The sequence below is a fragment of the Cervus canadensis genome, chromosome 23 (assembly GCF_019320065.1).
Source record: "Cervus canadensis isolate Bull #8, Minnesota chromosome 23, ASM1932006v1, whole genome shotgun sequence".
Taxonomy (NCBI): Eukaryota; Metazoa; Chordata; class Mammalia; order Artiodactyla; family Cervidae; genus Cervus; species Cervus canadensis.
The window spans coordinates 13,671,283-13,695,078 of record NC_057408.1 but is presented as its reverse complement, the minus strand read 5'-3'; the positions used below and the strand labels follow the sequence as shown (position 1 = coordinate 13,695,078).

Sequence of the window (23,796 nt, the reverse complement as noted above, 5' to 3'; positions counted from 1 at the left end):
CTTCATTTGAAAATATAACTTCTTGTTGTTTTTGCTATGAAAAGTAACACCTGATAATTACAGACAACTTAGAAAATACAAGCAAGCAAAATGAAGGCAAGGAAGATGCCTGCAGGTTTGCAGTTGAGGCATCAGAGAGGTGAGAATTGAGATCCTCAGGCCGAAGTTACCCTTTGAAGAAACAGAGGAGTGTGCTTCTGTTTTGTTAGTCATTCAGGAATAAGATCAATATTTTATAATAACTTTAAATGGCATATACTCTATAAAAATATTGAATCACTGTGTTCTGCATCTGAAACTAATGTGACATGGTAAATCAACTATACTTCAATAAATAAGTTATTAAGCAAAACGAGAGCAGTGAGGGAACAAAGTCTGAACTGCAGGGAAACCCCGTAGTGGGAGGAGAAGGCAGAGGAGCAGTCAGAAAACCTCAGGAGAGCCATGGTAACAGATGACTTGAGTTGCTCCATTTATCATGAATGTTTCAGTGCCTAAAGATAGAATTTTCTTGATGAATGCCACCATAGAATATTACTAATAACCATGTAGGTGTTCCTAGAATGCTTAGAGAATTAAGAATAGAATAAAGATGAAATCAATGAGTGGGGCTTTGGGTCCTACAGTGTCCCTGCATATGATGAGCCATGTTGCTGTCAGGAATCATCTCCACTTTGCATGCTTTGTCCATGGACAGTGACCGACCCACACAGTAGGACACAGTTCACATCCATCAGCGCCTCTGAAAATTAGCAACCATAGGAAAAAGTGTGAGCAGAGATGCACTGGTTTAAACATGTCCTACAAATCCAGAGAATCGGTCCATTAAAATCCTCTCTGAGGCAAGCCTATTAAATCAGTTATTTGAGGTGGAAAAAGTAAGATTGAACATCCTATTAAATAATAAACTAAATTCCTGATGCAATTTCTTAATAAATACTGTATATTGATCCCAGGCAACTTGGTCAAAAGCAGTTGGGTTGAAACCTGATTGTTTCAGTTTGTCCAAAATATAACTGCTCAGTTTCTTGGGTAAGCAAGTCCTGCCAGGTGCCTATCTGCTCAAACACACTCCTGAACGTGACTCCTTACACGTCTTTCAAAACCACAAGTCTCTGAAAGTTCCGTGATATTATTCTGTTTGCCTAGAAGGAGCACTTTCTGGTTAAAAGGCTCGAATCAAGCATGTCTAGTTGGGAGGCGAGTCATTTTATGGACTCTATTCTAAAGTCATCTGGTGTGAAAGGAATTCTACTAGCCCCCATAAAGTTGTACAAAGCTCAATAAAAGTTGCCACAAAGGAAGAAGATTAAAAAGAAGAGAGGAATACTTTCTCACTCTAAGGTTTACTGAAAAATCCAGGATGACTTTTAGATGCTTAGTTCAGTTCAGTCATTCAGTTGTGTCTGACTCTTTGTGACCCCCATGGACTGCAGCATGCCAGGCTTCCCTGTCCATCACCAACTCCTGGAGCCTGCTCAAACTCATGTCCATCAAGTCGGTGATGCCATCCCACCGTCTCATCCTCTGTCGTCCCCTTCTCCTCCTGCCTTCAATCTTTCCCAGCATCAGGGTCTTTTCCAATGAGTCAGTTCTTCCCATCAGGTGGCCAAAGTATTGGAGTTTCAGCTTCAACATCAGTCCTTCCAATGAATATTCAGAACTGATTTCCTTTAGGATGGACTGATTGGATCTCTTTGCAGTCCAAGGGACTCTCAAGAGTCTTCTCCAACACCACAGTTCAAAAGCATCAGTTCTTTGGTGCTCAGCTTTCTTTATGGTCCAACTCTCACACCCATGCATGACTACGGGAAAAACCATAGTTTTGACTAGATGGACCTTTGTTGTAAAAGTAATGTCTCTGCTTTTTAATATGCTGTCTAGGTTGCTCATAGCTTTTCTTCCAAGGAACAAGCGTCTTTTAATTTCATGGCTGCAGTCACCATCTGCAGTGATTTTGGAGCCCAAGAAAATAAAGTCTGTCACTGTTTCCATTGTTTTAGATGCTTAGGCCTTTAATACTGCCCCAAGGGATTCGCGGTCTGTGTTCTTCCTGGCAGAAGTTTCTCATGAACTCCCTGCTCAGGCATAGCACAGCACGGTTGGGCTGGTAAGAATAAATGATGCACATTGGCTCTGCACTCTCTGTCTCATCTGTCTTCATTTAGGACTGACTAGTTGAAGATGCAAGGAAGCCACCATCCATCTGCCTTTAGACGACATCATCAAGAGAGCTTATTGTCTTGGAATGAAATGTTAAATTGAAAGTCTTCATTTTTTAAAAATTTGTACTGTAATTGATTTACAGTGTTGTATTAGTTTCAAGTGTACAGCAAAGTGACTCCATTATGCATATATCTGTTCTTTCACAAATTCTTTCCCCTCAGTTATTACGGAACACGGGGCAGTGTCCGCTGTGCCGTGCAGTAGGTCCTTACCGGTTATCTGTTTAAACATGGTGGTGTGTATCTGTCAGTCCCAGACTCTCACTGTGGCCCTCCCTCCCCGTCCCACCATTCTCCTTTGGTAACCATAACTTTGTTGTCTATGTCTGTGAATCTGTTTCTGTCTTGTAAATAAGCTCATTTGTATATATATATATTTTTTTTTTAGATTCCACACATAAGCGATATCATATGACATTTGTCTTTGATTTACTTCCTTCAGTATAACAATCTCCAGGTCCATGCATGATGTTGCAAATGGCACTTCTTCATTCTTTTCTAGTGGCTGAGTAACATTCCATTGTATATCTGTACCATATCTTCTTTGTTCATCTGTCAGCAGAGATTTAAGTTCCTTCCATGCCTTGGCTGTTGTAAATAGTGCCGCAGTGAACATTGGACTGCATGTATCCAAAAGGGCTCTTTAAACATTTAAGACCTGCATATGCCTGGGCAGGGTTATCTACCCATGAGTGGGTTAGATGCTGCTTGGTTCTCTGATTTTGTGTCCTAGTCTTGAACTTCTCGGATATAGCTTTCCGAAAGAATATACCTTCTCCCTCTTGCCCAGTAGGCACAGGGTATCAGCCTCCCTTCTTGTGTTTGGGGTGGGAACAGGAAATCTAACTTCTCACCAGACTTTCGGGTCATCTTGCTGTCTTCTGACCTCTGCTTTCCCCAGTAACTGGGGTCTCTAGTTTTGATGGCTTACTGAGGTTCTGCAGCCTGGGTTGGCTGCCTCTCCATGATCACCTTCTCTGGAGACACTTAGGTTTCATGTTACCTCACTCTGCAAAATTACTTCCCATCCTTCCATCCATGGACCATGTTTACATTCAGTTGACCCTTGAACAACATGAGTCTGAGCTATACAGATCCACTCAATACATAGATTTTTTTTTCTAATAAGTATACAGTCGGCACTCCATATCTATGGGTATTCATTGTACTCTGCTGTTTTATATAAGGGACTAGAGCATCTGGGGATGTTGGTATGTGGAGGCTCCTGGAACCAATCCCCTGCAGTTACCGAGCGATGACTAGATTCTGTTCTGAAGTTAGACAGTTCTCCTAAATCCATGGGACATGCGTTTGCATTTTATTTCTTGCTCTCGGGGTTATTTGGGGCTAACTTGTAAAAGAAGATGACAAAAATGTTACTTTTCAATCACCTTGAAATCAGAAGTTTCTCTGCCTCCCTTCCCTTCCCCTTCTCTCTTGGTTTTGGAAGCAATAGCATCTGCCATTGATTAAGAAGTGGAAGAAAGTGATGAGTTAAAAGAGGAAGGCTTCTGGGAAGAGCTGCCTTTGCTGTTTTCCTGCTGTGTTCATAAAGCTGTGACTTAGAACAGCTTTCTGACCCCAAACCAGGCCCTGTGGTAGGCACCTTTATTATCTGTAATCCTTGCATTAATCCCATAAAGCAGATTTTATTGTTCCTGTTTTATCTGTGAAGAATCTGAAGCTCAGCAAGTTTAAGAAATGAGCCCTAAGGTCACACCCCTTGCTCTTTCAAGGTCAAAACCAGAATTGTAAACCAGGCTTGCTTGACTCCAAAGCCATCGCTCCATCCAGCTCAGCATCACAGACTCTAAATACTCTAAAAAGTACAGTTCTTTCATGTTTTAAAAATCCTGATATATCTGGTCTAGGCCCCTTTGCAAAGGAAACCCCTGAGTAAATCTTGGAAAGATTTACTGTTCCACTGGAGCAAGTATTGAAATACATCTTGCCTACTAGCCCTGTAATTCTGCAGGCAGTGGCTTTAGGCAGTGGCTTTCTAAACGTTTCTTTTCTAGACTCTGGTAACTCACAGCAGACAGCTGGATGATGAGATCTCTGTTATCTTCATTTTCCTGATTTAGCTTTTCCTTCCAAAAGCTTTCACACACACTTGGTTGGTGGAATATATTTCTGGCTGCACTATTTTTATTTATGAATTTTTATGTGTGTTAATACTCAGGGGTACCCAAGGGAAGCCCCCACAGACTTTGCTGATTACCAGATGTCACCCTTTCTATGCAACAACCATCTAATCACCACTTCCTCTTGCCAAGAAATGAGAAAAGCATTTTTGGATTTGGAAAACCACACCAGGACACGTGAAGCGTATTAAGAAGGACTGTTTCCCCTGACTCTGCATGCACTCTTCCTGTCTGGGTTTGTTTTTCTAAAAGATAAAAACCACACAGTCGTGTTTGCATTAGAGTTAGATCTAAGAAGTGTCTGCGCTTGCATAACAAGGAGATTTTAGTTTGGCCGGTGCAACTTCATCATTACGTGAGTTGTGTTGTAAGTAATCTCTGAAATGGTATAACATGTGTGGCCAGTGTTTATTTTGTTATGCTTTGGACTCTTTCATTGTTTAAGTGGTGATTCATGATTGATGGTTGTTTACCATGCAAAATAATGCTGTATTCCCAGGAGCTCTGGGAAAACAGGCGGGCACAGTGGAGTCTCAGAGCGCTTTCCCTCGAGCAGGAAGAGAGTGTTAGTTATGCACTTAAGAAAAAGCAGCCAAGGGGAGCTTAGCTCTTCACTGAGCAGGTATTTAAATGAAGCAGTCCATCCTGAAGCTCAGATTTTCTGACAGAGTTCCGTAGCCTTTGGAAAGCATATCAAATCCCTATGTTATCATTTAATTTCACAAAAAAGCAAATGACAGGTGACTTTGGGCTCCACGTGTGGTTGATCCCAAGCCCTTGAAGTGATTGGAAGGGTTAGAGTGCCCAAGTTTAATGTCTTAGATGTAGAAGAAGAGATTATAAGGATTTCATTCATTTATATGAACTTTAAAACGCCATAGAACATCTCAGAAGCAATACCTTAGATGTGCCATTTAAGTAGAAACAGACAAACAGAACCATATGTTTAAATGTGGTGTTATACTTGACATATCAAAAACACATGCTTTGCCCCTGCATCCAACTTCCTCATGAATCACTCAAGTTTTAAATCATCTAGTACACTGCTCTTCCTCTGATGGTTTTCTATAGGACAGCCTCAAGGAGTACAGTAAGTAATAACCGTGAAATTTTCTGTAGGGCCAGTGTTCTTTTTGGTTGTTAGGATCTTTGACTTTCTTAAACCATGGAAAACTAGGCGGAGTTTATTTCATCGATTGTAAAGGTAGGTCTTAATCCCTCTGTTACAAATAATAATAATCATGAATTGATACCCGAAGGGCTTCTCTTGTCAAGTAAAATTATAATTCCATTGGAGATATTGGGAAATTATGTCTAATGGGAAGACTCTAGACATTGCCACAGATCATCTCTATCAGTAAATGACATACACATATGTATTTCTTTTTAACATAAAATATGTTCATTAGAGATTCAAAATAATCTATATTGAGTGGACCAGTACAGGCAGGCACAGGTATCATTTGTTGGGAGATGGGGTTGGGCTTAGCTGTTTCACTCAAGTCTGCTTTGGGAGCATCCCAGATGTCACTGCTTTTATAATGCAAGCCCACTTATTTTGCTTTTGAAATAGGATTACCTGTGGAATCCAGGCTGCACGTGAAATGTTGCAGGGAGGAATGAGGTGATATTGTGACCCAGTTAGGCATCAGAATGTTCTCTTAGTAGGTGTGATGTTTATAAATTGTATAAAGTAGTTAATAAAAATCTTGTAAACTTTTAAAGCTTGGAGAAGAGATTGCCTAAGCTTCTTCTATGTGTGGTCATTCCCCTAGCAGACCAGTTCACAAAAATTGATTTTGCCAGTAAGATTACACTGACTTATAAAAGTGGAAAATAATGCTGTTAAGTTATTTTTTACTAAGATGGGATGGAAAAAATACATTTGAGTCTGTCACATTCTTCTTAAAGAGACACAGGGCCTTGTCTAACCTGGCTGAAGGTTTTGACCATTTGATGAAAATGAGAATTTGCTTTGGATTATACGTAAATGCCTAATTTTCCAAATCAGTGGTTTGTGCCCCTGGTTCATACACACAGATGACATGTTAACACAGATGGCATGGTAAGTTTCAGGTGATATCCGACTCCTAGCTGGTGAAGCATCTGTAACTTTTTCCCTTTCTGTTCCACCTGGAAGGCATATCCAGATGCAAATGAGAATGACGTTGCAATGAGAATAACCTTGAATCTGATTTATCTTATGGCTACAAAGAGGTTTTTCATGGAAGTTTAACCATCATAGTCAACTCAAAATATTTTGGTGCATTCTTGAGATTTGCAGACTCACAGTACTCTCATTGATTCATGGACTCTGAATTAACATACGTTGAGTTGGAAGTGGTAAAGGGAGGCATACTTAGAAAGCAGCTGGGAGAGAAGGGAAGGGAAAAGAAGGAGGCTGGAGACGTGGAGAGCTGAGATTTCCTACCTTTTCATTCATTACAAGTATATTTTCCTTTATATCATTGGCCATAGTTGTCTGTTTGTGTCTAATAGTTCCACCCTCTGGGTTATCTTAAAACTGGCACCATTGACAGTCTTTTTCCTTGAGAATGGGTCACATTTATACATGTTGTGTTATTGAGACCCTGCATCCTGCTATGCTAATCCAGAGAGTATTGATATTTTTCTTTTAGCAGACAGTTAATTAGAAAAAGTGAACACTATTTGGCCTGTAGAAGTGACAGCTCAAGTCTTCATTCAGCCCCTCCTATCTTCAGCTGAGATGTTTCGGGTCTGCTCCTCACACACATGGACGGAGGAGTGATCAGAGATTTGGACAGAGTTTATACACAGAATTCAGGGCTCTCCTTTCCAGGATTCCTTCTCAGATTCTCATGACTCTGGATGCCAAGGCTTTGTCCTCTGATCAGGCCAAAAAACACTGCAAGTTTTGTGTTTTTCTTTTTCTCAGACTTCTAGCTTCCATATGGCATCTGTGATCTGCATACAGGATAAAGCCCTGAAAAGCAGGAAAATTACCTTCTGTCAGTTCCTTGTTGGAAATTTCAACTCACCTCCTAAATCTGTCTGCTTTTATTTACTCTCGAGGATCATCAGGTAGTTGTTTGCTTCTGTTTGCTCCATAGTTTATGGTTGTTCTCTGCAGAGGAGGTTGGTCTGTTAGGAGGTCACAGTTCCATACCAGAGATGTGATCTCACCAGTGGAGATTTGCATTTTGAACACCGCTTCTGGGGCAGAGATGTAGGTCTCAGATGTTTATGTTAGTAAATGCCTGTTAGCTGTTCTTAAAATTCAGATAATTTGGGATTCTTTGGATACCTTATGTGGTCCAGGTCTTTCAAAAAGGGAGGGTGGCATTCAAATAACAGAATGCTTGGGCTCCAGTCCCAGGCTTGATAGTAACTAGCTGCCTAATTATAATAATTATAATCATTATGTTATGATTATTCTACTATTATAACCAGCTAATTATTAGCAAGTCATGTGAATCCTTGTCCTGTAGGATGATGTCCTAATCATCTAATATAAATTTCTTGAAGTCTCAGAGTTAATTCACTTCATAGGATCCAAAGGATTAATGCCATATATTGGGGGGGAAGAGGTGTGGTCATATGGTACTGATAACATTTTTTCCTTTTATCTCAGATTCCCTCTACTCTAACTTTCCCTTATGCCTCAGTTCTTCTTAGGCACAAGTTATTTCATTCAAAACCACTAACTGAAAATACTGATATTTTTAATCTAACAGATCACGTTTAAAATGTGTTTTTGTTTGTCTCGTAGGAAGAAGTGCTGCAAGGGGTATAAATTTGTCCTTGGACAATGCATCCCAGAAGGTATGTGATGAAAGTCATTATATCTTCTCACCTTGTTTATGACTAATCATCAGAGGTGTATAAAGTTCAGATGTACTACACATGATGTCTATATGTTATCTGTGCATGCATATGTAATTTCTCTCTTTTTTTGGCTTTAAATTCTTCTAATGCCAATTTGCTTGTACATGGCAGGATCTAGCTAAATCATTACCTAGCAAATACACACATACTGGGTAATTCTTATATTTCAGGTTTTGTGTTGTAGAGACTAATTCCCTACTTGGCATTTCATGCACAGTTAGAACACATCCATTCTTCCCAACCTGCCTACCTGCTTTTCATCTGCTAACCTTTAAGCCCCTTCACATGATCATCAGCAAACACTGCTCAGCCCAGCACTGAGACACAGTGATGGCAGACATGGCCCCAGCCCTTAAGATGCACACCCTCAAGCTGGGCTGTGGATGGCGTGGAAACAGAGAGACCTGGGGTTTAATCATGCCTCCACATTGCCATACCCATGTGGGCAGCTGTAACAAAATCACCTCAGACTGTGCGGAGACTGGGAGATCCAAGATAAGGCACTGACAGAGCCCAGTGTCTGGGAGCCCGCCCTGGCTCACAGACAGCCATCCTCTTGGAGTGTCTTCACATGGTGGAAGGGGCAAGGGAACTCTCTCGGGTCTCTCTTCTAAGGGCACAAATCCCACTTCTGAGGGCATCACCCTTCTGATATCATAATCTCCCCAAAGCCTGCACCTCCTAATACCATGATATTGCAGGATTAGGATTTCAACATGAAATTCAAGAGGACACACACATTCAGTCCATAACACACATCCTGCTAGCCATGACCTTGGGCATATGACTTTCTAAACCTCAGTTTTTGCAGAAAATGCTAATTCTTGACTTGTGGTGCTTTTAAAGAGTATTACCACATGTAAACTATTTGGAACAGAGGCTGACTCAGTGCTTGATAAATTGTGGCTGCTGCTATTACTGATAACTGCAATATGCATAATAGAGACATACATATTGCAGTGGGGGGCACATAGCCCCAAAGACCAGGATGGTCACAGGTGGGCTCAAGAAGGAGAGGAGACTGGAGCTAGGTTATGAGGAAGGCAGGACTTAGACAAGGAGAAAGAGAATCGCAAAGGATGCTGGGCGGAACGCTGACCCAGAAGCACTAAGATCTGCTGGGAGAGCCTGAGCTTAGTTTGCTGGCACTGGGCTGGGCTGGAGGCAGGTGAGTAGCTGATGGGAAACGGTTTTCTTCACTGCTGGCCAAGAATCCAGGTCTCTTTAGAGGACCTGGAGCCCAGCCACGCTAATTACATTGCATTATCTCATAGGGAGCAATTTCTTTATCAGTTAAGAGTTAAATGAATCCTTCTTGTTTATTGCCCTGTTTTGCAGAAGAGTTCATTAAACCATAGCTGCTGACTCTGACAAAGCTGCTTTGGGAAGGTTGGTTAGGAAATTTCTTCATGTATTTTGGTTTATGTGGGTCTCTCCAAGATGGAATTTCTCAGTGCCAGCGAGTTTTGTTAGAGCTTGGTGGGGAAAAAACCACAAAAGTCAAAATAATTGGGATCTTTTATAAGCAGCTTCTCTCAGTCACCAGCTGAGTCCTTTATATTTCAATTTGGTAGATATGAAAAGAAAATTAAGTCTTGGCCCATCAATTTGAGATCTCAGTTAAAGACCTTGCCCAACCTGATGAAAAACACATTACATGGATACCACATGCTTTGAGTTTCTTTAAATAATAGGTGTTGTGGTTTCTAACATCTAAGCCTAAAACCAGTCCCCCTCACTCTACAGTAAGACGTTATCAGCACCCAGGATTAATTTAATTTAGAGCTGAGAACTTCCAGGAAAAGTGGTCCAAGTGCTGAAAGTTGCTTTGCCATAACTAGCTCTGTTCCATTGCTTTTCACTGGAACATTTTTTAAAGTTGGTTTGTTTTCCTCTGTGGGAATAAGTCAGTGTGTGTTTGTTTGTGTTTATCACTAAAGAAATCTTTAATCATAAAGGTTTCTGTTTCCAAAGAATGCAAAGTGTAGCATTTCAGAAAAGATGGTGTATTAGTCACGATTCTCCAAAGAAACAGATTTATTTTAAGGAATTGGCTCATGAGATTATAGAGGCATGCAAGTCCAAAATCTGCAGACTAGACCAGCAGACTGGAGATCTAGGGAAGAGTTACAGTTTGAGTCTGAAGGCCATTGCTGGCAGAAGTCCCTCTTTATTGATGGAAGGCCATCTTTTTTTAAATCTAAGTCTTCAGTTGATTGGATGAAACCAAGCCACAGTATGGGCAATCTGCTTTACTCAACCATCTACTAATTTAAATGTTAATCTCATTAAAAAAAAAAACTCCACAGAAACTTATAGAAAAATGACCAGATACTTGGGTACTGTGGCCTAGCCAAATTAACACTTAAAATTAGCCATCACAGATAGTAAAAGCAGACTAGAATTTCTAAACAAATATTCTAGGGAGGAGAAGCTGCAATTTTAAAAGTGTCATTGTCTCATATTTGTTTAAATTTCAGCAGCTTGTGTCTGTGGGCCAAATGTGGCCCACCACTTGTGTTTGTAAATAAAGCTTTATTGAAACACAGACATACCCATGCACTTAAATATTGTCTGTGGCTACCTTTGCCCTACAACAGCAGCATTGAGTAGTTGCAACAAAGGCCCACCTGCAAAACCAAACGTATTATCTGGCCCCTTTACAGAAAAAGTTTGCCAACCCCTGCTCTAAGTGTTCTTTACATTGGCCAGATGATAGGCGAATCAGACTTGTTCTGGTTCAATAATTACTAATTGAGCACAAACTGTAGGAAGAAAATAGTGCTGGTTACCCCAGGGAAAACAGTCCCTGTCGGATATTGACAGTCAATCATAATAGTAGTAAAAGAAGCTAAAGAACAGGTAAAGCTTTTACTTACTGCATCACTCAATTTAATCTTCCTACAAGCAGCATGAAGCTGGTCTTAGCATTATCCCTGTATTGCAGGTAAGGAAGTTGAGGTTTAAAGACCTCAGAATCACAGAGAGGGCGGCAGGTTGGGAGGGCTGGCTCCAGACCTCGTGCTTCTCCTCACGCTGCATCGTGCCTCCTAACATAGAGCCTGGCACACAGCGGGCCTTCGGCAGATATGGCAGAACAGATCCAGTCTTGTGTGATCAGTGGGATACAGACACTAGACTCTGTGGAGGACTTCAAGAAGTCTTCTTAAAGAAGTGACATTTGAACTCAAGATCGGGTAGGCACAGTAATGAAATGCTGAGAGGAAGATCAGAGGGTTGATTGGACGGAGAGGGTGAAAACAGAATACACAAAAGTGTTGAGGTAAGAAGATGAAAGTGGGAGAGGAGAGAGAAAAAGTTGGCTTAAAACTCAACGTTCAGAAAACTAAGATCATGGCATCTGGTCCCATCAGTTCATGGCAAATAGATGGGGAAACAGTGAGAGACTTTATATTTTGGGCTCCAAAATCACTGCAGATGGTGACTGCAGCCATGAAATTAAAAGACCCTTGTTCCTTGGAAGAAAAGCTATGAGCAACCTAGACAGCATATTAAAAAGCAGAGGCATTACTTTGCCAACAAAGGTCTGTCTAGTCAAAGCTATGGTTTTTCCAGTGGTCATGTATGGATGTGAGAGTTGGACTATAAAGAAAGTTGAGCGCTGAAGAATTGATGCTTTTGAACTGTGGTGTTGGAGAAGACTCTTGAGAGTCCCTTGGACTGCAAGGAGATCCATCCAGTCCATCCTAAAGGAGATCAGTCCTGGGTGTTCATTGGAAGGACTGATGCTGAAGCTGAAACTCCAGCACTTTGGCCACCTGATGGGAAGAAGTGACTCATTTGAAAAGACCCTTATGCTGGGAAAGATTGAGAGCAGGAGGAGAAGGGGACGACAGACGATGAGATGATTGGATGGCATCACTGACCTGATGGACGTGAGTTTGATTAGGCTCCGGGAGTTGGTAATGGACGGGGAGGCCTGGTGTGCTATAGTCCAGGGGGTTGCAAAGAGTCAGACATGATTGAGCAGCTGAATTGAAGAAGCCATGGGTATGATACGGGATGATGGGGAAGAGAGTGTATTCCTTATTGAAGCATGAGGAATTCATAAATGAGTCTTAAGGTTGGAAGTGTTAGTCTCAGGGATAGAATACCAGACCTCAAATGCAAGAGTGAGCCATTTATATATAATGTTAACGAGCACAGTTTGCAGGCTTTTTGAGCAAGGTGGTGACCACAGAGCTATGCTTTGAGAATAGTACAGGCCTGGTGGTGTTGCATAGAATGGATTTAAGGGGGAAGAATCTTGAGATGAGAATTAACAAGGGAGGTTCTGAAGATCAGAGAAGGGTGACAAGAGAAACAAAACAAGTGAATATAGAGAAATTGTAGCAATAAAGCTACATGGCAGAAAGCTGGCAGTCACTGGAAAACCAGCATTACAAAGGCAAAGTTGAATAAATTCACTAGTCTTGCCACCTCCAGAAATCCTGCAAAATAGGTCAGGGAAAGGTGTATGGTGGAGAGCAGGGGGTTCACAAAAGACACATAAACCCACAAAAACAAAGAAAAAGGAAGAGGAGAGAACACCAACACAGTTTTGGAGCCTGGAGAACAGAGAGGTGGTCAGTAACGTAAGCAAAATGGTCAAGTTGAATCCTTAACCAGCATCCAGGTAAACTAAGGAACAACCCAATTTACACCAAAACAAATAACAGTCAGAGAAGCTAAAAGTTTCCTGAAACAGAGGTACTAGAAAGAGGAAAGTGATGTGCAGGAGAATTGACTGAAAATATGTTTAAGAAGAAGTCAGACTCCCAGAACTTGTCTTCCATTCCACTGAGACAGAAATTGCCCCTTCCAAGACCAGCAAAAGACCAGAGATGCTGATTCTTTTGAGAGGGTACCCAGAAGGTCCTGGGACTGCAGGGTGCCAGTCAGAGATGGAGGCAGGGCTCTGATGCTGAAAATGGAAGGGTTTAGTAAAGGACTGCTTACACATTAAATGTTGAAGCCCTCAACCTTCTTCTCCCCATGAGTTCCAGCATCAGGATTTACTTATCAGGTAAGGACTTGGAGATGTCTCTCTGGACACTCTAAAAAAGGCAGAGAAAAGTCCTAAAGAAACTAACATTGAAATGTACCAGCCAAATCATTTAAATGAAGCCCAGTGTTTACAAAGTCTGCTGCATGCAAAAAGCTTCTATCTAGCCAATATTGTAGCCTTCTATTTAGCTAGTTTTGTAGCTTCACTTCCATTTAGCTATAATTTTTTTTTATATTTTAGTTATTCTGTTTAACCATGAATCAGTTACAGCAGACGTCCAAACAAGATCACCACTCATTAGAGGAAAATCTACGATAAGAAACATACAGGGAGGGAAAGTCTTAGAGAAAACACCGCACAGAAAGAAGACAACTTCAAAGTAACTACTGTTTATATGTCAGTGATACAAAAATCGTATAGCACCCATGGGACCAGAACGTGATGTGGTTAAAAAGTAACCTTGAAAGAAGAAATAGAGAATCCTTGGAGATTAAAAACCTGTTAAAACAAGAATGGGGGAGGGGCTGGGAGATGAGATTGAGAAAATCTCTCAGGAACGAGAGCCTGAAGAAAAAACAGATCGAGGAAATAAAAATTAGTAAAAGAGAAACTGAGAACGTTAGAGGACCAGCTCAGGGCATGCAGCATCCAAATGACTGAGTTCCACATGGAGCAGAGGAAGAAGGGAGAAATTGTGAAAGGGTAAATCAAGATAATTCTCTAGAATTGAAGGAGAGGGATTTCTAGATCAAAAGAACCTGCCAAAAATTGACGGGGTCCCACATAAAGCCATCATTGTGAGATATGAGTACCCCGGAGCAAAAAGAAAATACTAACTAAAGGAGAAAAAATGAGATTCTTTCAAAAGATCAAGAATTAGAATCTCACAGGACTTAACACCAAGTCTAAAAGCCAGATGACAAGGGAGCATTTCCTTCAAAATTCTGAGGGAGTTTTCCAAACCTAGAATTGTATACAAACTAGCTATAGGGGTTGAAAAAAGGCATTTTTAGGCACAGATGCTTTCAGAACTTAAGACCCCCCTCGGTCTGTCTCCCTCGCACCCAGCTCACTCCTCAGCCCTATTCTCCGGACTTAATAATGTTATGTACATACTTTAGATTCTTTTCCATTATAGATTATTACAAGATTCTGGATACAGTTCCCTTTGCTACACAGTACCTCCTGGGTGTTTACTTTATATGTAGTAGTGGGTACTGTTAACCCCACACTCCTGACTTACCCCTCCTCCTCTTTCCCCTTAGATAACCACAAGTTTGTTTTCTATGCCTGGAAGTCTGTTTCCAAGTCTGTTTTGTAGATTTATTTGTCTTAATTTTTAGATTCCACACATAAGTGGTATGTCTTTCTCTGTCTGACTTCACTTAGTATGATGTTCTCTGGGTCCATCCATGTTCCTACAAATGGAATTACTGTGTTCGTTTTTGTGGCTGAGTAATATTCCATTGTATATACATACCACATCTTCTTTCCCCATTCCTCTCTTGATGGACATTTAGAGTGCTTCCATGTTCTGGCTATTGTAAATCGTGCTATGAACGGTGAGGTGCATCTTGTTCTTCAGTCACTCAGTCATGTCTGACTCTTTGTGACCCCATGGACTGCAGCACACCAGGCTTCCCTGTCCATCACCAACTCCTGGAGCTTGCTCAAACTCATGTCCATCAAGTCGGTGATGCCATCCAACCATCTCATCCTCTGTCGTCCCCTTCTTCTCCCACCTTCAATCTTTCCCAACATCAGGGTCTTCTCCAGTTAGTCAGTTCTTCGCATCAGGTGGCCAAAGTATTGGAGTTACAGCTTCAGCATCAGTCCTTCCAATGAATATTCAGGACTGATCTCCTTTAGGATGGACTGGTTGGATCTCCTTGCAGTCCAACAGACTCTCCAGAGTCTTCTCCAACACCACAGTTCAAAAGCATCAATTCTTCAGCCTCAGCTTTCTTTATGGTCCAACTCTCACACCCATGCATGACTACGGGAAAAACCATAGTTTTGACTAGATGGACCTTTGTTGTAAAAGTAATGTCTCTGCTTTTTAATATGCATGTAGTCCTAGATAACTATTTTAATACCAGGAAAAACAAAAGAGTCTTCCAGAAAAGATAGGAAATTAGAGTATGCTTCCAGACTCAGCAAAAAAAAATAGTTTTTTATATTGTCATTATGGTGCCAACACTGAAGACCTATCAAACAAAAATTTCATGGAGCGGACAGGGGCAAGATGGAGGCAGTAGGAAGTGTGGAGGTGGCTGGGGAAACAGTGATAAAGCTGAAGGCATCTCATCCAAGGCTGGAAACCCACGGAGAGCAGTTAGCACACGGAGGAGGAGGAGGCACTAGTGCAGCTGATACTCAGAGACACAGAGGTAGACCGTGAAAGAACCAGCCAGGCGAGGCGGAAGGGGCGCCTAGGAGAGCTGGAATGGGGAAGAGAGCGGGGCTGCTGTCTTTCAAAGTCAGTCTTATTTGGGCATCATAGTCAATGCGGGACCCCTGACTTCCTTCTCCTCCACCTGCTGTTTGACTGGCTACAGCTGGGCAGCCCACAGCCAATCCTGGCAGAGCCGTTGTTCTTAAGCGAAAAGAGCACAGAACGTGGGTCGCCTCGAGGTGATGCTTTGTTGAAGAAAACGCGTTTGACCAGGGACACGCACAGCCAAAGCAACCCTGGAATCAGTCTGCGCAGAGGAGCAGTGAGCAAGGGCCGTCTTCCACGCTGTCATGAGTTTGGCGTGATTCATGGGGTCTCGCGGACCCCGCCCGCATCGGGGCCTGACAGCCCCCCGACTCCAGCTCTGAATGTGGCCGAGCAAAGCCAGGCTCCCTCCGTGTCCGGGGCTGCGGTGTCTGTCAGCACCTGGGGAAGATAGTGCACTGATTAATGAGATGCTGGGTCTAGTCCGAAATAGATGCAGTCTGAGCTCCGGACTTAGAGCCAAGTCCCTTCAGAGGCTCATTAAACGTGAGTTTGTTTGTAAGGACTGAGAGAGATGGAGACGCCTTGATTCTTGGCGAAATAGAGCATCCGCCCCAGTTTGCACGGCGTTAGGGCTGGAAGGACAGCTCCAGCCATTCGACCTTACCCAGCCGCCTCCCAGCATGCCGAATCGACACTCCCCCGCCCGCCTGCCCGCCTCCAGGCCACCCAGATGTCAGCCTCCTCACACTCCTCCTGGGAGCCTGCCTGACTTTCAGCACCTCCACCCCTCACATGGTGATGCGGACGCCCATCATCAGGGCTGGCTGTTCTTCCGTGTCCAGCTGGAAGGAATTCCCCTCTCACTACAGCAGCTGGTGGGAAAGAGGAAACGGGCCCCAGGTAATTCAGCAGCACCTGGCCGTCTAAGGCGTCTTTGTTCTCTGGATGAGCGACAGAGACCAAACACTGCCGCAGGAACAAACACAGCGTGGTAAAGCAACTGTTCAGCAATTTGAAAAAATGATCAGCCACCGAACTGCACACTATAAAAGGATGAATTTTGTGCTGCGTGAATTATATTTTAAGAAAGCCATTCGATTTGAAAAGAAAAAGGGAAAGGCAACAAAAGAAAAATAAAAACTTTTGACCATAGCGGAAATTCTCAGATCAATTTTTAGCAAGAATAAACATAAAAAAAAACTTTTTAAATAAACATGAAACTTTAATATCTATATATTGACCTTTTTAAAGTTATATGTGTCCAAGTACCCAAAGGAAAATCTCCTTTTACCCCAGGACCTGTGTATTTAGATTTGAAGATCTTTGAGCTAGATGAATTTGAGGTTACTTTTACATAGTAAGCACATTCTACATAGATTGTGCCAGTCAATAAGCTATTACAGTTTATAATGATGCTCTTATAGAAAAAAACAATGATGGTGAGGTGATGCAGGGGAAAATCCAAGTGCTATTTTCTTTGAACCTTTGAGATGCTGAACACTTGGTTACCCGTTGCGGCACTCCTGGAAGGTTCCCTGTAACCTGAAGAATTCATTTCCCCTGAGCGTAGCAGGTCTCATCACAGTTCTCTGTGAGCTGAGAGCGAGCTGGAAAGTCTGTTTCCGGCCAGGGCTGGGCGGCCCCCGCCTCGCGAGTGGCTGTGGCTGATGTGAGCTCACGCTCTCCTCTTTCAGATTATGACGTGTGTGCCGAGGCTCCCTGCGAGCAGCAGTGCACGGACAACTTTGGCCGCGTGCTGTGTACGTGTTACCCGGGATACCGCTACGACCGCGAGAGGCACCGGAGGCGCGAGAAGCCGTACTGCCTGGGTGCGTGGGCATGCGCGTTACTTCCCAGCTCCGAGGACGTGCCTTTTTCTGGTGATCCTGCTGGACAGTCTTCGTCAGTGGGGACCCCAGGGGCCACGTTGATCCCTCCTGTTACATCCTGGTACTTGTATGGATGGAGTTGGGTTGGTACTTACATCCTGGTATGTGCTGGGTGGAGTTGGGGTGGTACTTACATCCCGGTATGTGTTGGATGGAGTTGGGGTGGTACTTACATCCCGGTATGTGCTGGATGGAGTTGGGGTGGTACTTACATCCCGGTATGTGTTGGATGGAGTTGGGGTGGTACTTACATCCCGGTATGTGCTGGATGGAGTTGGGGTGGTACTTACATCCTGGTATGTGCTGGATGGAGTTGGGGTGGTACTTACATCCTGGTATGTGCTGGATGGAGTTGGGGTGGTACTTACATCCTGGTATGTGCTGGATGGAGTTGGGGTGGTACTTACATCCTGGTATGTGTTGGATGGAGTTGGGGTGGTACTTATATCTTGGTATGTGTTGGATGGAGTTGGGGTGGTACCGTTCTAGGGGTCACTGCCTCCACCATGATTATGAAGGAAAAAAAAAAAAAGATCCTTGAGGGAGTGGGTACCACTCAGATCCTCATTGAGAGTGAGATGTAAGAACATGAGAAGGGGAATATTATCAAATGAAAACTAGAATAAGGTTAACAAAAAAAATATTAGTGAGCAGAAATGGGAAAATGCAGAACAAGTGAAACGAGAAGCAGCCTTCTCTCAGAAGACGACTGGCAAGAGAGACTGGGAAGGAGGAGGGGTCCATACGGCAGGCAGGCTGGAGATGGGTCGGAGGGAGCAGAAGCCTCCTGGGGCCCAGCTGAGCAAAGCCAGCACGTCCGTCCCCACCAGCTTGCTCCTGCCACCCCCTCTCACTGGCCTTCCCAGCCCTGTTCTCCTTGGGTGTCTGAGGCAGGTTCATGGTCCCTGGAACTGCTTGTATCTTAGTGTGGTCCTTCCATAGCTAAACTGTCTCAGAAACACCTGGGCTTCTTGCTTTAAAAAAAAAAAGTTTCCTAGTCTCCCCTCACCTCCCGAGGGTAGATGCAGACATCTACATCTGCAGAAATGCACAGTGAAGTCTGAGTTTCAGCTCGAAGATGGACTGGGGAGACGGGAGGGGGGTCTGAGTAGAAAATGAGGCAGTCCCCTTCTCTGCCCCAGGGAGGCTCTGGAGAGCCTCATTTTAAGAAACGTTCTAGATGGTAGGTCTCCTGGCTTCTCCCCTGCGGCCCCTGGGATGCCTCCCGCTGACCAGGAATGGAGTTGAAACCACCCGGTTAAGAAAGGGGGACCCATGGGCTCTCCTCCAGAGGGCAAGTTACCCCTGTCGGTCAGCATCTGAGGTCCCAGGTGTCATGACCGATTCCAGTTGTGGTGGCTCCGGTACCCAGTTCTTTTCACCTGGGTACCAGCAGTGCTGCCTGCGGTTAAGAGTTCCACCTCTCCCTCTCCCCTTGCAACCTTGTCCTCCCTGCCGTGGACAGTAGAGGCAGCCTCGTCCTTGGGCTTGGGGCATGTGGACAGAGGTGGTCAGCCCGAGGAACTGCAGAAGAGGCACCGGCCGTGATGTCTTAGTCCTCAGGTGACGGCATGAGCTGCCATGTGGGGAGCACCCAGACGACCACGTGCCCCTCGTGGGCACACAGGGTCTCCTAGAGGTGGGTCCCGGGCAGCTGGGTCCCGGGCAGCTGGTCCAGCGAGTGGTTGGGTCGCTGCCGGCATTCCGGAGCACAGGGCGGGGCCTCTCCTCTGGACGCGTGTGCACAGTCTGAGGCTGTGTGTCCTGGCCCCGGCCCGGTGTCCACAGCCAATGAGCAGGAAATGGGTCTGGGCCTCCCTCTCTCCTCCTGCAGGGAAGTGGTGTGGTTCCCACTGGTTCAGTAGGGGAGCAGGTCTGAGACATACACGGTTCACGTGGACTCTTGCCGGCTCCCTGTTTGATGGCGTCATGGCTCATTTCCACCTCTCAGGAGGGGTCTGTTTGGGTCATCAATGGGGCTGAGCTTTTCTGGGGAAAACTCTGTCCATTAGACCCACTGTAACTATTTTCCTTTATCAGAAGCGGCTCTAACTGGGAAGGAGCCAGTGGCCTTAAGGAGCCAGGTCACCACCATGCTGTTAGGAGCCTACAGTCAGAAAGGGATCATAAAAACCCTGTGCACACCAGGGTCTTGGAAGGAAGTGATTTCTATGAAAGTGGTTTTCCAAAACATGTTGCCATCCGTTATCTCATTTCCTATTCCAAGGAGCCCTGCAGAGTGTTTAGGGCGGACTTCACTGCCGAGTCCTCTAGTGAGACCTTCAGAGGCTAGCAGCGCCTGCCCCGAGCCACGTGACTTGGTGGCAGCATAGCCCCAACCAGGAGCCCCATCAACCATCAGCCTGTTGCCATGGTGACCTTGCTGGAAGTGCTCTTGTCTGGTCGGCCCACGTCTCTAGCTTCCCGCCTTCTCCCAGGCTCTGGTGACAGGCCTGGCAGAGTGTCCTTCACCGACATTAGCAGAAGGGCCAGGCTTCTTGGATCAGAAGTGGTCTCTTTGAGACTGAGCATTCTCTGCATTTGGTTCAAACCCAGATATCGACGAGTGCGCCACGAGCAATGAGACGCTGTGCGCGCACGTCTGCGTCAACACCCTGGGGAGCTACCGCTGCGAGTGCCGGGAGGGCTACGTCCAGGAGGACGATGGCAGAACATGCACCAAGGAGGACAAATACCCCAACGACACCGGTGAGTAGGGCAAGAGAAGCATCCCGCTAATGATGGACGGGTGGATGGACGGATGGGCAGGCAGGCACTTGGGAACCCACGCGTTTCCTCCAGAAGCTACAGACAGGAAGTGGTGTCTGTGTGAATGGCAGGTGGGATCTGGGTGAGAGGAAGGAAGGACAGAAGGTCACACCCCTGGAGACCCAGTGAACGGGGCGCCTGTTGGCCGCTAGGCTCGCGAGCTGCTCGTGTACTGGGAGACTCTGCACCCAGCGCAGTGGGGGCGTGCTCATGAACAGATGAGCAGGACTCAGGGCCCAGCTGAGACCAAACCATGAGGCACAGGGATGAGGCCAGATGCACCGGGTTCCCCCAAGGAAGACGAACGGGCTGAGTGAAAACACGAAACGCTTCTGGGTGAGGCAGCAGTCCACCTCGGTGCTGCCCAAAGCAGAGCCCGTGGCCCCGCGCCTGCGCGGGAGTGGTCACGTGGTTCATGATCAGGTGAAAAACAGAAATGGAGAGGTGGAGAACTGTTTTCTAGTCACTCATTTTTATTGCCTTTAGCATACCCAGTGGAGGCCTTTTAGGCACTGGCCTTTCTTCAGAGAGTTTGAGAAACTAATTTATATTCTTTTGGCCGGATTCAGCTGAGACGTCTGATGGCTTAGGGATGTGATCCTCCTGAGTGTTGGTCACTGCCCTCTGTAAGCGGTGCGGACCGAAGATGGGGCCTTTGCATCCCGTATCCAACCCCGGGAGGCCCGGAAGCTGCTGGCATCTCCCTGAGCTCAGGGCCCGGCTCCACCCCCTCGGGAGGGGAAAGAGGCAGAACACTCGTCTCTTTGGAGAGATCAGCTGGACCTGGGCCGTCTCGGACGGGGAGGGGGCTCCCAGGGCAAATCATCTGAACCGAGAACTGCAGGGAGAGGAAGGGACCAGGGCTGCTGGGAGCTCAGCAGGTAGCACTTCTCCCGTGTAACCTGATAGTCTAAAAAGGGTGGACGCTGTCGCCATCAGCCGGGGACAGCTAACAGCTGGTGACCAGCTGCCGGGCACAGAAAAACTACAAAGCCAACCCTAAGAGCAGCCGGAGTGAGTCATGAGCCACCCGCCGTCTATCAGGAGTGACGTGAAATGTCCGCGTGGAGTCAGCGCAGGGTGGGCAGTGGGGATCGTTGGACTCGATCAGAGGGCTCAGTGCAACGCTTTCTAAAGCCTGAAGCACGGGGGGCCGAGGTGCCCAGAGGTGCAGGAAAGCAGGGGCTCACAGTGTTTTGAGCATCAGGGTTGATTGAGAAAAGATGAATTCACCACGGAGTCACAGAGGACTCACGGTTGGTTTTCGTGTTTTACTGAGAAAAACGTTCCAACACCGGTAACCAAGGACGTCAGGGGTAGAAGCTGAGGGGAGTAATTCATACCCATAATTAAAATTATGGGAAAGGACAGGCACATTCTATGCCTTGAACGTTAGAATCATTACTTAAATTCTGGGCCCCTGAGGAGGTGGGGAGCTGGCTTTGATGATTCAGGCAATAAGAAGTAAGTGTTCTGGATTCACCTCTTCAGCGGCTGTGATGCAGCAGCAAGTTCCTTGGCTTGGGAGTCAGGAGAGCTGGTAATCAGAACATCTGCAGTGTCTACCTGCTGGATGTCACTGCTCAGGCAGCCCTCCCGACCTCAGTTTCCTCCTCTGTAGACACAGGGGGTGGGGCTAGGTGAGCACTGAAGACCCTTTTACCATCACAAATCTTTTCCACAATTTGATGTGATTTAGACAAAGATCCATATAGTCAAAGCTATGGTTTTTCCAGTAGTCATGTACCATTGTGAGAGTTGGACCATAAAGAAGGCTGAGCACCACAGAATTGATGCTTTCAAACTGTCATGCTGGACAAGATTCTTGAGAGTCTCTTAGACTGCAAGGAGATCCAGCCAGTCCATCCTAAAGGAAATCAGTCCAGAAGGACTGATGCTGAAGCTGAAACTCCAATACTTTGGCCACCTGATGCAAAGAGCTGACTTGCTGGAAAAGACCCTGATGCTGGGAAAGATTGAAGGTGGGAGGAGAAGGGGACGACAGAGGATGAGATGGTTGGATGGCGTCATTGACCCAATGGACATGAGTTCAGGCAAACTCTGGGAGCTAGTGAAGGATGGGAGAAGGAAATGGCAGCCACTCCAGTATTCTTGCCTGGAGAATCCCAGGGACAGAGGAGCCTGGTGGGCTGCCGTCCATGGGGTCACAAAAAGTTGGACACGACTGAAGTGACTTCACAGCAGCAGCAGTGAAGGACAGGGAAGCCTGGAGTGCGGTAGTCCATGGGGTCACAAAGAGTTGGACACAGCTGATCGACTGAACAACAAGAAACTGTCAGTAGAAGTAACTTAAGCCCTACCAGCCCCACGAGTCCCTGAGCAGCTTTTGTTTCTTTGTGCTTTTATCTAAATGAGTTCAAGACTCGAAGGCATGCCTGGCCTCAGCACCTTCTAAACCCAGAACTTTGTCCTACAGTATACCTAAAGATGAAGAATTATCATCCAGATATTTATCTCAGTGGTAAGGAAAGTTAGGAGCCAGACCAGCCCCGCATCTGGGACGCCAGAGGCTGCTACGCAGTTTCATCCGTTTTGGACTAATTCTTAAGCCCCACATTTCATCACAGTCATTTTTCTTTTGAAGAAGAGATAATGATGGAGTATAAACACGTGTGATCTGAGTCTCTCTTCCAAAATCCACCCCCCTTCCTTTTTCTTTAAACTTTGCGTTGTCTGCTGTCTGTAATGTTAGAGGAATTTTAAATCGACCACAGCCTCAGCTCAGTCTTCAGGAAGTGCGTAGACAGCAGAAGGGCTGGCCTTAGGATGGCCTCTGCCCATGGCAGGGTGGTCGTGTGCCCACAGACGTCGGGACGCAAGCATCTGGCCAGTGGCAGGAACGGCACACTCCGCCACTTTGATCTTTATCTCTTTTCAAATGTGTGTCTGGAGCCAGTGACGTCACCCCCAGGACATCTGTGGTCCCGATGCAGAGACACGGACGTGCTGGCTCCATCGTAATTAGCTTGCTGATCTCTATTTTTCAACCTCTGTGTTTTTTTTTTTTTCCTGATAAAGTGACCTTGACCCCCAACATCACACGGCCAGGTGTTTCATATAACTTTCAGACTCCACTAATCCATAGATCAGCCATTCTCAACCTGAGGAGCTTTCAAAGGCTGATGCCGTCCCCTTGCTGTGACCCCCAGGTGGGTGGGGTGCAACGTGGTCTTCAGGAATTTTAAACAGCCCCCCACCACCACCCTAGATGGTTGCAGTATGCCACCAGAATTGAATACTACCCACCAGGCACAAATCTGCAGTCAGTTTTTAAAACCACATGTATTTGGTGACTCTGCCTGTATGAAATATGTCAAGACCATTCTTTAGTTTTTCCAAATTTGTCAAATATTACTAATATGGTATCTCAGGAATTCTGTTTATAATGCTATGTACAGCTCCCTCAACTTAAGTAAAAATTAGAGCTACA

General features: G+C 45.2%; 1 protein-coding gene across 1 annotated transcript in view; it reads left to right on the top strand.

The window, feature by feature from the left end:
* The window catches only part of CCBE1 (collagen and calcium binding EGF domains 1), a 216,230-nt gene that overhangs the window by 173,184 nt on the left and 19,250 nt on the right, over positions 1-23,796 (top strand). The window contains exons 3-5 of the mRNA XM_043444309.1: positions 8,121-8,173; positions 17,382-17,516; positions 20,133-20,285. Coding sequence (XP_043300244.1) covers positions 8,121-8,173; positions 17,382-17,516; positions 20,133-20,285 — 341 coding nt within the window. The remainder of the gene's footprint in view (positions 1-8,120; positions 8,174-17,381; positions 17,517-20,132; positions 20,286-23,796) is intronic.